The 13,925-nt window shown below is 43.4% G+C and overlaps 2 protein-coding genes across 2 annotated transcripts in view; one reads left to right on the top strand and one right to left on the bottom strand.

The window, feature by feature from the left end:
• Positions 1 to 5,552, top strand: part of T265_04279 (hypothetical protein) — a gene marked incomplete at both ends in the record, with an annotated part of 59,447 nt that extends 53,895 nt beyond the window's left edge. The window contains one exon of the mRNA XM_009168978.1: positions 3,933 to 5,552. Within this exon, the coding sequence (XP_009167242.1) occupies positions 3,933 to 5,302 (1,370 nt within the window). The remainder of the gene's footprint in view (positions 1 to 3,932) is intronic.
• Positions 5,553 to 6,862: 1,310 nt separating this feature from the next.
• Positions 6,863 to 13,925, bottom strand: part of T265_04278 (hypothetical protein) — a gene marked incomplete at both ends in the record, with an annotated part of 15,511 nt that continues 8,448 nt past the window's right edge. The window contains 6 exons of the mRNA XM_009168977.1: positions 6,863 to 7,404; positions 7,954 to 8,274; positions 10,706 to 10,793; positions 12,882 to 13,107; positions 13,142 to 13,309; positions 13,345 to 13,391. Coding sequence (XP_009167241.1) covers positions 7,338 to 7,404; positions 7,954 to 8,274; positions 10,706 to 10,793; positions 12,882 to 13,107; positions 13,142 to 13,309; positions 13,345 to 13,391 — 917 coding nt within the window. The remainder of the gene's footprint in view (positions 7,405 to 7,953; positions 8,275 to 10,705; positions 10,794 to 12,881; positions 13,108 to 13,141; positions 13,310 to 13,344; positions 13,392 to 13,925) is intronic.

The raw sequence follows: 13,925 nt of genomic DNA, 5'->3' as shown, positions 1-13,925 counted from the left end.
GAAAGTTTCCGCTTAGAAGTCACAAAAATACTGCTAACTTGGAAATCACATGGTCATTAACCAAACTTTTCATGAACAATCTTACTGTCAACCTCATGTTCTAATTGATCCCAAACTGTACGAAATCTGGTTTTGACCCAGCTGAATCTGTCGTTTATGATACCGAAGAGTTTTCACCAGCCTTATGAGTAGTGTAGTACGTCCACGCACGTATCGCGATACCCCGAATATCGTACCAACTTAAACATGAGACGGCCGGTGTAGCACATGCGACTGCCTGAAACATCATGAGCGAGAGATTCTGCTGGGTTCCAGGGGAGTCTTCGGTCACAACCGAGTTGGTATGCAAACGAATGTATTTCGTTAACCCAGTGTACTAAAGTATATTCCAATGTGAGACTGAAGTTTAGCCATTTTTTATCCGGTTAGAATCTACGCATGATAGACAAGGAACGCATGTTCTCCAAACCAAATGTATATCTGGAGAGAAATGCTGTGTATTCGGGTGTATCGAATTTCGCGCCATTTTGTTGAACATTTTCAGTGAACTTAGCACATCGAAGACCTGACACCCGTACGGCAACGTTCCGTCTTGTTTCTATTCCTAATATTACTTGGAGAGTGGATGATTGACAGATTTCAGTTAACACAATCGTTTTGTTGGATTCAGAGTTTTTATACTAAAACGTGTAACTTTCTGCAAGCCGTTACAGTCGAGCTCCACCATAAGCGAAGATACGTTGTACGCTCTAACAAACAGATAACTGTGTATTTCACATGATTTAGTCATTTGTTTGTATGGCACAGATTCTCTCACATTACGGACTGAATTGTGCGCATCCCTCCTAGCAGACTACACGTGAACACACAAACACATGGGGTAATAAAACAGGCATTCTCTGACTGCTTTCATCGTCTGTATAGACAGTAGCGATAGCTAGCACCGGTAAAAGTCGGCTGAAATCACATATCGTACACACCAAACCCGCAATCGGGTACTGTCTGGTAGGCACTCCATCAGTCACCCACGGATGACGTGGGTGATGACGTCAACACATGCAGTAAAATACACTGGAGAACCGTCGTGGCACTAAATACTACACAGGCTATTATGTGACACTTCCTGTTAATTCACCAACTAGTTGAGAAGACTCGATACATTTTCCGTCGGGGGTTTTCAACCACAACCTCGACCGGTTTGAGAGAAATGTGAAGAGAACTGATGGTAAAAAATGCTACATCGGATCACCTTGATTCCCTGCTGAGTTAGAGTCTCTTCTGGCAGACTAAGTTATTTGGGTTTCCGGGCAGCCTTTGGAACGTCGATCAACAGCGGCCGGATTACAGTTTTCCTATCAACCGTGCAAACACCCAAGGTAAACACTGAAGCTAATGGCATATTACCCACGCACCGCAGAATGAACAAGAAATGTTCACGTTAGCAGGGATGAGGAAATGTCAGGTGGGTTTCGGGTCAATTGATTCGCCTTGGATCTTTCACGTAACCTAGGCTTGTGTTCTTTTTGGTCCAGGGTTACCTGCGAGGCTATTGAAAACCCTTCTACTGTACTATACTTTAACTTGTAGTTCATCAAAAGGGCGTAGATTCGAGATGCTCGATATGCAAAATTTAGTTGAAGATAGAAAAATTACCCAAAATATGAGGACGCAAAACACGTCGAATCGTTCAACTTTAATAGTCAGTGTCCCTAGTAGGTTTTTAATACTGCTTAATCAGCAAGGTGATATCATCTGCGTACCCTAAATCCAGTCTCACACAGGGTGTTCATGACTGAAGTGGGAGCTGCATGTGTGCACAGGACGATAACCGTCGACGATGCTCTAAAACCTGGCGAAGAACAAAAACTTGATACACAACGTCGAACAGAGTCGAAACCGACTTATTGTTCACGACAGTAACGTGCTTTATGACGAGTAGTTGAAGTCAGTTTTAGTGCGCTGAAATAAGGATAAGCCCTCTGTGATCACCACAATCGTTCCGAGGCATCCTTTTGAAAATTGGAGTCATTACCATGCCACCTTGAGATGGTTTGACCCCCAAGGCTGATTCTCTCACCATCACGTTTCATAGATCTCAATGAATTGGCTCCTTATGGATCAAGACCCCCAATTCTCAAAGAACCTAGTAACTACAAATGAGTGCTGAATCACACAGTCGAATCGGGTTTATCTTTCGATTCCAATGTTGCGAATCCATTTATGTTGTCTTTGTGTCTAGCGAAGTTTGGTAAGCACAAAAAAGAGCTTTTAAAGCAAAATTTAGTGAAAATCCCATAATTTATAGCTAATGATGTGACTAAATTGTGTTCACGCGTGGCCGATACATCCAGGTTGTAAGTGGAATTGTGGCGGCTCTTGTGGAGAAATTCACTACAAGGAAGCAAAAAGTTGGGAGTCAAGAACAGGTTTCCCAGTCAGTCACTGCAAAAAGAGCAGGGGGTGTAGATGCCACAACAACCTCTACGATGCGCCCTCCTCACTGAGTGATCACTCATACTGTTCAGGTCGGTAGATGTTACCACATCAGAATGTCCCATAAGAGGGACAGAAAGGCCTCCTAAAAAACCATGTGTAGGATTTCTGGCAAAGTCGGATTAGAACACCAGGGGAGTCTCATCGTCGCATCACATAAATTCCAAGCGTCCTCAAGTTTCCAGTCAACTCAGGTCGCAACGAGGATAAGCTTTGGCATACTTAGAGGGGTTTTTCGCCCACATGACCACGTTTATTGTCTGCTGTTTGGATCACTCAGGTGGCCCTAGTAATAATGTAGACCAAGAGGAATTTATCAAAAGTCCTTATTCGCCAGGTGGACATTTCGATACTGATAAACAGATGAACTGAACGCATGGATGCATTCACATGTTGAAACAGTCACACCTAGTCGCCATTCCCCCTAAGCATTTGTACCAGGAGAAAATTTATAGCAGCCACTTAGGCTCCAGATTTTGGCTTCATACTTAGTATGTCTAGGTGGGTTATTTTTATTAACAATGACAACAGCTACAATCAGCACGGGGATTAGCCACTACGAAATGCTAAGGAGTTACTTTTCCCAATTTGTTGTCCTAAGACATTTGCTGCCATTTGAATCGACCCTTCAATACATGTGAATCAGGTTAAGGGTTATATACGTTCATCGTTGTGTATTTCAGGTGTGGTAAAGACAGCTGCTATTGTTTTACTTTCCTGATTCAGGAATCTAAACACAGTGGCCGATTTAAGCTGGGTCCACTGGTCACCTGAGTCAATGCTGACCGTGGCAGCCTCGCATTTCTCTCCTCAGACCCCTCAGTCCTGATACGACTAATTCATACAGAAGAATAACCGGAGTTTCACCAGGAGTGCATTTGCGGTCGTTCCTCATCAATTCAGCAATTAATCACGTTTGCGGTTGTCTATGCCTGCCCTATCACAAGTAATCGCATGGGCTTTGTGACTTTCAACCAGAATGTGAAATCCTCACGTTGAGATAGTTAAAACAAGGACGATGGCTCTATACACATTTCGGGCAGTATATTCCACACGCGACTTTAAAGAAGGGTTGCATTGTCTGCACCAAAATAAAACTCCGAGTGTGCTGCAGACAGTGAAGTTGGTCGAGTCTTCTGCTGTTCGTCAATTGCTCTCATACATTTTTATTTTCCAGTTAAGTTGTAAACAGTCGCTATACAAACGCCTTCACATGACAGGTAATTCACATTCGAGTGCCAGTGATGCAGTGTAAAAGTCAAACTTCGTGCGAGACTCTAGAGCCGATCAACATGATCCCGCTGTGTAGAAATCTTTGGAGACACAAGTGATTGACAATATGCGTTAAAAGTGCACACCATCTAGTGGATTATTAACACAATATATTAACGAAGCCTGCATGTGCATTTATATTCCTCACTTTTCTTTATCTGCTATAGGATGTTCCGCCTGCCCAGCAATTCGGTCGTGTCAAATGGTAGTTTGCCGTTCGCATTTGGAAAATGGAATCATGGTTCTGGATTACAATGCCGGATGTGTACTGGACTGTGGGTCCCTTGGTCGACTTGAATGCACACAGGGAGAAAACAATACGCTGTCTTGGTATCCAAACGACCCGTGTGTGACCACTTCGACCATTTCGACCACTTTGACGTCGACGACCACAACCAATGTAGGGGAGAGTTCTTCGACAAGCACCACGTTCAATCATATCGACAATTTGGAAGCCGTAAACTCTAGTTCGACGAGATCAACAAATAGTACAGTAGGCAAGACAACATCCTCCACCACTTCCCATTATGTTCCATCCAAGACAGAACCTCAACTAACGGAATCTGATGAGTCCATTCCCCGTTGGATATTCTTGTGGCTTGTGCCCTCTCTGGCCATAGTGTTTGTGGGTAGTAGTTGTCTTATTTGTTGTTGTGCTTTGCATCGTTCGAAGAGGCACAAGGGAAGAATCCACTTGAAAAAACGCGGCCGGCAGTACGAAAGTGTTCTGCAAGATACTGTAGGAGGCAATAGTTTAGATGACCTCCGACAAACACATCGGTATTCCGCTGAAACAGGTTTCTTACCTAGAACGGCAGTCGGGGACGAAGAAGGATCCAACGGCATTTTACCAGCAAACGGTCAAAATGGCGGAACACATGCCAAGGGGTTGGATAATCACCGAAAGTCAAGTGGGAAACAAATGGGGAGAAACAAATCAAAGGATTCGACCGAGTCTCAGCGTCGCATTGTGAATTGGCAGGATACTGATACGGAAGCGTACATAACACCACCAAGTCCACGAGCAGTCAAGCCAGGAGACAAACGAGTAGAATCGATCCCATTAAACCCCTACTCACCAACTGACAATAGGAGTCTATCACAAATATATGTTGCTCGTCACCCAGCGAACGTTGTCCCGTTGCCCAGAGCTCCGTCACCGTTGTCAAGTCAATTTGGAGAAGTGCAGTCAATGACATATTCAAGTGCTTTTGGATCACAACGGCTGATATGTCCATCAGCACTGTGTGAAGAAATGTACCCCACAGACACGGGTAGAATAACAGATAATTTATCCCAATATAGTTCGCAGCCATACCAGGAAACGCATACCCCAACAGAGTATGGCGCGTGGCCCATTGGATCCACAGCAGGAATGGAATCGTCCACAACAGTCAATATCTCCATGTATGCGGAAAACCAGGGGCCAAATCCTGAGGGGAACATGTTTGCGCTGGCCAGCATGGAATCGTACCAAGCAGATGCCAATGAATACACTCCGCTTGAGAGTTATTCCCCGCGAATTCCACGAATCTAGCCGATGATTCGTGATCCATAGGATTTGAAATAAGCAAACGCTGAAGAAAACTACACAATACAAAAAACTAGGTCATATTCAAATCAGGTATACAACTAAGAAAGCGACGAATCCATATCACGCAATTCAAATTGAGAACTATCGAGGAACAAGTGAACAGCGTTTTAACGATTCTAACGTTCTTCCATTATTGCTTGTATCCTTTGCATCTTGCGTACTTTGAGCATTTTCAACACATTTTTGATCATAGATTTCATCGATTGCTGACTCCTCCTTATACCGGGTGGGTTACAGCAAGTGGTTAGAAACCCAAATCATGTTTTCGGGTTCTTTATGTTGTAGGAGGTGCTGCCATGACCATGCAACCCAAGGGGGTCACGGGTGCAGAACGAGTCAATGAAAAACCCGGTTTACAAAATAACAATTAGGGGCTGAACGAAGTCAACTACGAGAGATCGGGCGATTCGGACGAGAACATAATTCAAACTCTCCCCTTTCCCGAGCCTACGAAGGATGTCATTAGCAAGCTCCAGTGTAGTCAATAAATCTACTTGCCAACCATGAAAGAATGCTAAGGTCCAAACTTAACTGGACTACGCACGTTGTATCAACAAATGTTAGCCTCAAAGACTGACGGTGCTGTTTTCTTTTCAGGAAACATGAGCAGTGCAGTTGAGCTTCGTTAGCGAAAGGCATAGGGTTGCGACGCAGCAAACATCTACCAGCTAAGGCGCATACATCTGAGTTAAGCTGCATTTGCAACCGCGCAACCCTTGAAAGCTCAAGGCGTGATCGAAGTGTGCATAGCAAACACTACTTGATGTACTTATACGGTCAGGTGCGAATAGGAATGATCAATATCGATGACGTACTTTCACGCCTACCAGAGCTCGTGACCGGCACTTTCTAATAGAGGTGCACTGTTACCAGTGAATCAATCATTTGTCACTTCTGGTATCTTTACACCACAGTATATATCCATTTGTTACGCCTTGGAGAGGTAAAGCATATGGAGCAGCAATTTTCAGTCAGTGTTGACAGGAACCGCCTCCTCGATCGGCTTACGGGCAGGATTGAATGGTGGTGAGTGCGCTTCCGGAAATAGTACTACAATCTACCTACTCATTACTTGTGAGTATGCAAAAACGAAGAACTTGGTAGATTCACGACACCCAAAGCCGTACGCCCAGTGTGACAGTGAAAAACTAAATTAGATAATGCACTGGATAGGGTTGAGGCAGAGAATTTTGGACTTTTTGTGGTAGCGCTAGCCTAAAAGCATGAAACACAAATCAGTTCATCCACCAGAGGTGACTACATCAAACTGCACAAGCACCCGTTAACCCAATATATAGGACAACCATGGCGAGGTCGGGTGAATGGCTTGAAACTAAGTGATTGAACCCAGCGTGAGCAACAAACGATTAAGGACTGAAGCTGAACAGTACACGATAGAAGGTTTAATGGGTTAAAAGCGAGTCCAGAAAGGATGGCATTTACCAGACGCCGGCGAAATGCGGTAGTGACTGGAAACTGGATTCCCGTGATCATTGCGTGGGGTCACTGGCTGGCAAGATGCTGGCGAAATAAAGTGCGGTGCAAGATGAACTACGGAAACGCGAGAGAAACCCAAACGCTACCATATATTTTGTATCCCTGCATTTTATCCTGACGGAAAAGAAGAGATATATTCCAATATCTGCGACAAACTGGTTAGCAATTCAACCGCACATTTACATCCTACATGTTCTATGCAGCCGGAGACCATGCAGGTAACAGATAAGTTGAAATGGCAAAGGGAGAAAGGTGCTAGACAGCCTATCAGCGGCTCAGTCAGCACTACCCAGATGATAAACAACTTTGTCTGGACAAAGCAGTGGAGATTTTATGAAACGTAGCTTTCCAGACAGGTGTGCAGTCATATAGAAGAGAAGTAGCTAAGTGATGAAAATAGTATTCAGTGCAGCAAGATAAAAAATTTTCAAAGACACGAGATAAAACTGTAATGTTTCACAGAGTTGTTATGGTATCCGTATCAAGACAGACACAAGTCGTTGAACAATTCTGGCAATATTTCACCGGATTTGCCTTGGAAAAAGTAACTGAAAAGGACAAAATAAGTATTTAGGTAGGAGCGCTAGGTTGGAAACGGTAGCAGCTGAAAACGAAACAGCGTCTCTGGTTCACAACCAGAGTTCCACTGTTGACATAATACTTACAATGGTTACCAACCAGGAAAAAAGTTCAAACTGTCCGGCTGCTGAATCCCTTTAATCTAAAGCTATCGTGAGCCAAGTGGACAGGCGATCAAAAAGCTAAGGAAGAACTCTAACAATGAACCATCTGATTAGCAGTGAGTCAAGCCCTATCCAATAAGCTACTGCTATTGACCTTCTCCGAAGAGCTTTCAGCTACAAGGTGCCTAGCGAAAAACCATTCCGCATCAGTTACCTAACCACCTGGAATTTTTAGTCAGTAAAATGAGCTTTATTGTCCTCAGGAAGTCCTGACATTACATCGACTCCCTTGTATATTGCACCCTATCATCGTAATCACAGAATCGAAGACAAGAGAAACGCTGAAGGTGATCTCGAAGAAACGAACAAGAGACTGTGTAAAGTACCGAAGAGCACCAACCAAACCATACATACCCTAAAGATTTGGTAGCCGGCGTCACCTCGACGTTAACTTCTGCCACTGGAACTCCGCGTGCTGCCAAGTCCTGAGCGAATCCGGCAGCCGGGTACACAACTGCACTAGTTCCAACAACCAGGCAAACATCCGCACTGGTCATAGCGATTCCCACTCGACGTAAAACATCATCGTCCAGGGATTCACCGAACCATACAACGTGAGGTCGCAACAGACCGTTACATAAGCGATCTGGGTGTTTGTCCGAAATAGGCTTGTGACAACGGGGCAGTTGCTCCTCTGGGATATGCCCGTGCAACTCAGGATCGAAGACAGGCGAACTGCAGAGTAGCAATAACAGGGCCTGCTGAGCCATGGAAAGGCAGACGGTCCAGTAGGTTTTAAAAAAAACGATATAGAATAGCTTCAATAAATCTGGCTTATAAAGCATGGGTTGCAAGCATTCAGCTGGACTGAGAGTGAAAATCCATTTATGCACGATGAAAGTTACTAGTGAAACGCATGTTATTTAACCAAGATGACTATCAACAAGAATACTAGGGCTCTAGAGAAAGGAACAAAGGTTGTCACATAGATCTATTGTAGATTGCGGGGACTACTTCGAAGAAGGACGAGGGACGCGAACCATACAAAGGGGGTCCTAGGACTGGGATGCACGGCTTCAGAACAGGGATAACATTCAAACGACATCAAGACTCTGAGCACTGCGCACAAACCATGTAAATTTGGGCTTAGTGTTTGTCCGTATGTGTCGTTCTCAGCCAGCTATTCAGGTGGGTCACACCAGTGATCCTATAACAGATGATATAATAATAATTCAGCTGTAACATACTCTCGGTGCCTGGTTGCCATTCGACTAGAAGGTAGAAAGGAAGCCGAGGTACCATCAGGTAACCCAAGCCTATACAGCAGCAGGCAACATCTTGGGGACCACGGACCTTCTGGTTCGCCAATCGGTGATTAAGAGGAGTGAAACTCGCACCACCGCTCGCACTACGATGAACTTAAATAGGGCTGGGAAGTCAAATGAAGGGACCACACCATACGAGAGCAAAAGAAGCAAGAAAGCACAAATAATGCCAATGCCATTTGGGTTACCTGGTAACATATTAACTTGAGGCGGCTACCGAGATCTGTTTTAGGAATCTGAGGTATTCAATTTGGGTTACGCAAGAGACAAAACTCAACTCCGAAGACAACTAAGCAGATATTATAAAAACTCAGCTATGTGACATTAGAACTTCTGGTACAGATTTTTCACAACCGACACACCGTTGCTGGACGCTAATTACCCCATGAATTTTAACCCATGGCAGTACAAGAGACTTCTTTCTCCATGATGACCACTATTCAGCAACAGTATTGAACTGTGAGACATTTAACTCATGAGTTTGTAGGATGTCACATGTAGAAGTAACTTGTCTGGGTAGAATGCTGTTCTGTTTATGGCCTACTTCCCCAATCTTCGGTTTTCGGTGTGGTCAACTGAGAGTGTGAATAACGTACGCGTGCGAACAAAAAATATAATGTTGATGAAATTAACTCATTTCAGCGGTGTGCTTTCGATCGAACTAATCATGTGAACAATAAACACAAGTCACAAGCGAGATACATAGATTGTTCTAGCCACTATAGTCAATCAGTTTAGTTCTAATTCAAACGTAGTGGCTCCCAGGCGGAGGAGTAACAAGGTTAATCGATCTTTTTGTAGACTAAAAACTTGCTCCTATATAAAAGAATCTCATTATTTAGTTGATCATCAAATATAAGACGGATTACAGCTACTTTTCACAAAAGCAATCCACCATACAATTCCACAGCTTTACGTGACGTTCTAGGATTTTCTCTGTGCAGCCTACAATTTAGAACCTCAGTGAATAGCAACAATTGGGTCAAGAATAAATCATTGTGTTCATACAACCACTAGCGTTAGTTGCTTGTATTTATATTTCATTGAGCGTAACCAGTCGGCGGGGTAGAAGTTTTCATACCGAGTCACAATAGTAAAGCTCGCCGTTGTAAATCACAAAACAAAACTTCCGTGAGCAAAACTGTTATTTACCATTTATTTATCATAGTGAACTACATTCAGAAGGACCAAAACAACACTGGTTGCACATGCAAACATAGGCGAACCCGCTTTTCACCAGAGAACAAGTGCAATAGAAGGGCGGAACTAAAACTAAATGATGCGAATATCGTTTACCTAAACAAGTGTACTATCCGTGCCTCCTTCAAAATGACAAAAAGACTTCGAGGTAGATGATGAATTACTTGAAAGGGTGCAAAAGAGATTACGAAGAGTTTGGGTGTTACTGATGCGGCCCGAGGCTCCCTGTGCTTGCCTGGAGACTTTGCAAGAAACGGCGGCTAAACTATATCAGCGACACTCGTGATGTCAATTTTTTTCCAGACTGTTCAATTGGGCGCATTTAGTCCTTTCAAAATGCTTGCAATTTCTTTGCACTAGGTCCCTCCCTCGTCCTATTTTCTCCTCTTTTCAATTTAAGGTTTTGACTGAATAAAATTTGTGGTTGTACAGCCGTGGTGCATCAGTGTCAACACGGATGTGACTTCTTGTGGATGATGATAGATTCTAGACAAACTTACCAAGTCACCCTTACTTATAGTCACGGCCTGTCTTGAAATAACGGGAGTTGCGATGACTACCATATAGAACATTGCGGTAATAGTTAAAACTTTGGTTTCTAGGGCGTCAGCAATAAAAAAACGCTACCAAATGCCACCTACCCTCTGTTTGCCAGTGCAGGACATATAGGACTATCCAAGTTGACACGTACGTCTGAACATTTGGTGCAGCGAGTTTTGAAGAGGTTACCTAGGATGGAGAACCAGTACGTAAGTTCGACAAATAACCGAAACGCAAACAATTTGAACTCGTTAGACAGTTCATTGAGTTGACGATACGAGGTTAGTGAGTGCGAAGACCTTTCAAAATCGATCCTGCTGCCCAGCCCTAGAAGTCGTTCCACTTTTTCGGAGGAATAGCATCCTTCACATTGTTGAGCTGTCGCTGTGTTTAATAATTGTATCCACCCATGGTGGTGGTTTTATGGAGACTTGTTTTTTACACTCAAGCAATAAGGCCAATATGCGCGAGAAAACTACTGAAACGCGTCCTTCTAAATTTCGGTTGTGATATTCAATGCCAGTTCACTGCAAAGATGCTTGGACTGTTTGAATAGTTGTCTGGAGACAAATCTGAATAACGGCATGATTATGCCATATGAAGGTTGATGGAATGATGATTCGAACGATGTCTTAACCTGAAGATTTCATAAGACGGTTGGTGCCAATATGCACGTAGAACAGAATGGTGTTTTTTCGACACACAGTTCACAAAATTTGCTTGTTAAACGGTAAGTGTCTGTTTCGTTCTTCAGCAACTATCAATGGGTAGCATTTGGAAACCCAAGTTGCAACAAAAACGTGAATACAAGACTCATCGGCGTTTGCTGATTCAGTTTCCGATGGCGCTAGTATTTATACATATAATTCTGTGGTTTCACCGTTGAACTAAGTAGGTCTAACACCTTTTCCTTCAAACCACTGCTGTCAAGATCCCGAATAAACCCGATAGCTAACTGGATTATGGACTTGGCAAGCGGATTCTTACCGCTCGAAAATTCTGATCGCTGTGCTCCGAGCCACAATGGCAGCACAGGTCGTGCACCCAACACTGGGCAGAAAATAAACTTGGAGTTTTGAGACAAGGACTCAGATTCACGCCACTACGATAAGTAGCCAGAGCGGTGGAAATCAGCGAAAAATTCCCGGCGTAATCAAAACAGTGTGGAAAGCGCTTCGACATCAGCCCAGATGACACGTAGGGGCGTGCGGTTATCAGTGAGGTGGCCTGAAATGGTAAAGCAGAGTACGATTCGCTTACTTTTCAGACCGTAGTCCAAATGTCCTAGCATCGTCTAGCGTACAAAGACCAACAAAACCTATGGATAACACTCAAGAAAAATATTCCAGACTGTAGGAGAAAGGCTTTAACATCTTGATTCAGCTTGATGACACGTCTCCCCTAACCCATCTGTCGTACATGTTAGCTATCCACAATGGCCAACAAACGAATTTTCAAATTACATTCAACATCGGTTGCGATATAAGGACCTCTGCGATAAATATCGATAAATCAGTGTCAATAATGCTTCATTGCTCATAATTCCTAGTAAAAGAATAATTGAGCATTATTCCATCTCCTACATCTAATGTAATCACATAAGAATTTGACTTTCAGCAGCCTTTGATGCTACACTGAAAAAAGCTGAGTGCCCTTTTTGTCCCCATCCGTGAAATAATATTAGAGCAGATATCTTATCCTCTCCAGTGGGCCTACGATTTGCCCCATGTCATCTTTAGACTCTGAAAGTCTATGGTTAGATCTCCTAAACACACCTCCAAGATAATCTTAATCAAAAACGTAACTAGCGAGCACAGAGGCTTTTTAAACACCAAAGAGTAAGTGCTGAATAATCTCCAATACCCGACACACATAGCATAATTTCAAAGAGCAATAAAGTGTTGTACACATCCCGGTTTAAACGTTCACGGGCAGAACTACAATCTGTCGCATTTTCGTAACCTCTTATCTTCCCGGATATCCAGTTGATCCCGTTTCAATGTACAAGTTCAGACAACATATCCTTATCCGAATTGCCTTCACGCTGCTTACAGAAAACCCTACTTGAGTTTACGGTAACTTATATGTTGAACGCAACGTGAATTAATGAGGTGTGATTAAAATTCACTCCCGCCGCAGTGCAAAATACCTTTTTTTAACATGATAGGTCCTAAACTCCCTGAAAAACTGATATCCAAAATTACAATAGGTCCCAGAGCGGACCAAGTGCACACGATGGCATAGTGATGTGCAAAGAGAAGATGGGTAAATACTTACCGTGCAACTCCAGGACATTGACGCTCCCTGCTTGGCTGTGTAATCCATCTACATTCTGCGTTATCACCGTGAATGACCTTCGGTCGGCATTGAATCGTTTCTCCGCATCAGCCAGTGCAAGATGTCCAGAATTTGGTCTTGTTTTGCGCACAAGTTCTCTTCGGTAGTGATAAAATTCCCACACCAGACCGGGGTCATCATAAAAGGCATACGGTGTAGCCAAGTCCTAGCAGAAAAAATGAGCACGGGTGCTTACTCACTTGAGCGTTGTAATTGCGCCATAGCCCACCAGCACCCCTAAAAGTCGGGACGCCGCTCTCAGCACTCATCCCTGCGCCAGTAATTACCAAGACATTACGTGCCTTTGAGAGCAAGTCTTTGAAGCCGCACAAGTTTGAACTGGGACGTTTGGATCCATTGAACACATTCTATCAATTTTACAAGAAATTGAAAGCAAAGCTACCTTCATAATTCTGAGCAGTGACCTCTGGTAGACGACGACCATATGCGCTGAAATATATTTCAATAAAATACAAGAGAATGTCATGACTATACAACCCATACATTTGCATAACCCACCAACTCGTGATTCTCACTCTATTTTCAGCTCATGTACTACAGTGATTAGACGATTAAAGCGTACATTACGTCTTTCTATTCTGTCTCCCTTCTAATCCCGTCCTGGAACTACTCGACTCTTGCAACAATTTAATCGTCTAATGAAAACGCAATGGATCATATTTTCCGACCTACGGTTTTTGATGCTAATCCTCACTCATCAGATGGCATGAAACCATGAACTCATTGGTTCCGTACTTTCAAAGCTCACATTAACTCAATCAAACCTGAAGGTCTAAATAAATTGGAAACTCATTCGTCACATCGACCATACAGTGTGACTTCATTGTAGAATGTAGCGACTACCATTCTGCGATAACCTTCCTGGAAAAACTTTACATCCGCCCGAAAAATATCGTGTATGCACGCCATCTTTTAGCCACATACAAACAAGAACCTGGTCAAGATGTCGACCAATTCGTTCAA

The sequence above is a fragment of the Opisthorchis viverrini genome, assembly GCF_000715545.1.
Source record: "Opisthorchis viverrini unplaced genomic scaffold opera_v5_69, whole genome shotgun sequence".
Classification (NCBI taxonomy): Eukaryota; Metazoa; Platyhelminthes; class Trematoda; order Opisthorchiida; family Opisthorchiidae; genus Opisthorchis; species Opisthorchis viverrini.
This window is presented reverse-complemented; position numbering and strand designations above follow the sequence as displayed.